General features: G+C 25.3%; 2 protein-coding genes across 2 annotated transcripts in view; both read right to left on the bottom strand.

Annotated features, from left to right (window-relative positions):
* The window catches only part of LOC108733301 (pinopsin), a 96,151-nt gene that overhangs the window by 48,187 nt on the left and 46,887 nt on the right, over positions 1-1,077 (bottom strand). The gene's annotated exons all lie outside the window — the stretch shown is intronic.
* The window catches only part of LOC108733303 (ATP-binding cassette sub-family B member 10, mitochondrial-like), a 3,299-nt gene continuing 3,014 nt past the window's right edge, over positions 793-1,077 (bottom strand). Inside the window, exon 9 of the mRNA XM_025976002.1 lies at positions 793-808. Within this exon, the coding sequence (XP_025831787.1) occupies positions 793-808 (16 nt within the window). The remainder of the gene's footprint in view (positions 809-1,077) is intronic.

The following is a 1,077-nucleotide window of genomic DNA, read 5'->3' as shown; positions in this document are numbered from 1 at the left end:
TATCAGGATCGTGGCAAAGTTTAATGGAAATATTTTAAAATGTTGGTATAAAATATCCTTCCCTTTGCCACAAAGAATTGTAAACATTTTAAGGGTTAAGACGTACAGATGAGAAAATGCATAAATACATGTTTGTAGCAGGAAGAATATTTTTAATCGTCATAATCTTTTATTCAGAAAATAAAGTATTCATTTTACTTTTATTCAAAAACATTCGAAATTACGAGAAAACAACGAACGTAGTACCGTATTTATTAAACATTATATTAAAATGTGCTTATTAATAAGTTAAAAAAATTAAATATAATTATTTACAATACTAGAACTGAAAACGGCTATGTCTTATCTGTGATCCTTTAAAATGAAATTTGTTAGTTTGCTACCAAAGAAGGAATTCAATATTAAGTATCCTATAATAAGACGCTCCTACAATAGTGTATATTTTTATTGCCTACAGACAATTTATTACAAGCTTTTCTTCGACTATTTATTGCTGCATTCAAAACTTATTATGCTAAATGTGTAATTTTCATTTCATTCGTTTTATAAGGAAATAGACAACTTTTCCATTAAGTTACTAGCAATATAAATAACTAGTGCCCAAAATATTAATAACTGTAAAAATGTAAAAGACTTCTCTACTGTTACCTAATTGTTTATATTTAACTATGCTAAATATATGATAAAAGAAGAAGTCCTATTTAATTTACTGCTTAATTAGCAAAACTTAGAAATGAGAAATCGTAAAAACGTCAATAAATAATAATAAATCAATACAGGATATACTGCAAACTAATATTTGTTGTTCCTATGAAAGAAGTTATTATAAAAAGTATACAATGAACAAACACCACAATCAAATTGAAATTGCTATATTTGTTGGGCAAAATGTTACAAAAGTGGGAATCTTAATTACTGTAACATTATTTTGGTATGGATTAAAATTCTTTAATTTACATTGCACATAATATTTACGTAAATAATTTATAATGTGAGACAGGACATGTACAATAAATACATCTAACTAAAATTTGTACTGTTGTGGGAAGTGTGATACAGGGTATATATATATATATA

Source organism: Agrilus planipennis, unplaced genomic scaffold (assembly GCF_000699045.2).
Source record: "Agrilus planipennis isolate EAB-ADULT unplaced genomic scaffold, Apla_2.0 scaffold12, whole genome shotgun sequence".
In the NCBI taxonomy this organism is placed as follows: domain Eukaryota; kingdom Metazoa; phylum Arthropoda; class Insecta; order Coleoptera; family Buprestidae; genus Agrilus; species Agrilus planipennis.
Note: the sequence above shows the minus strand (reverse complement) of the source record. Positions and strands in the feature narration are given on the sequence as shown.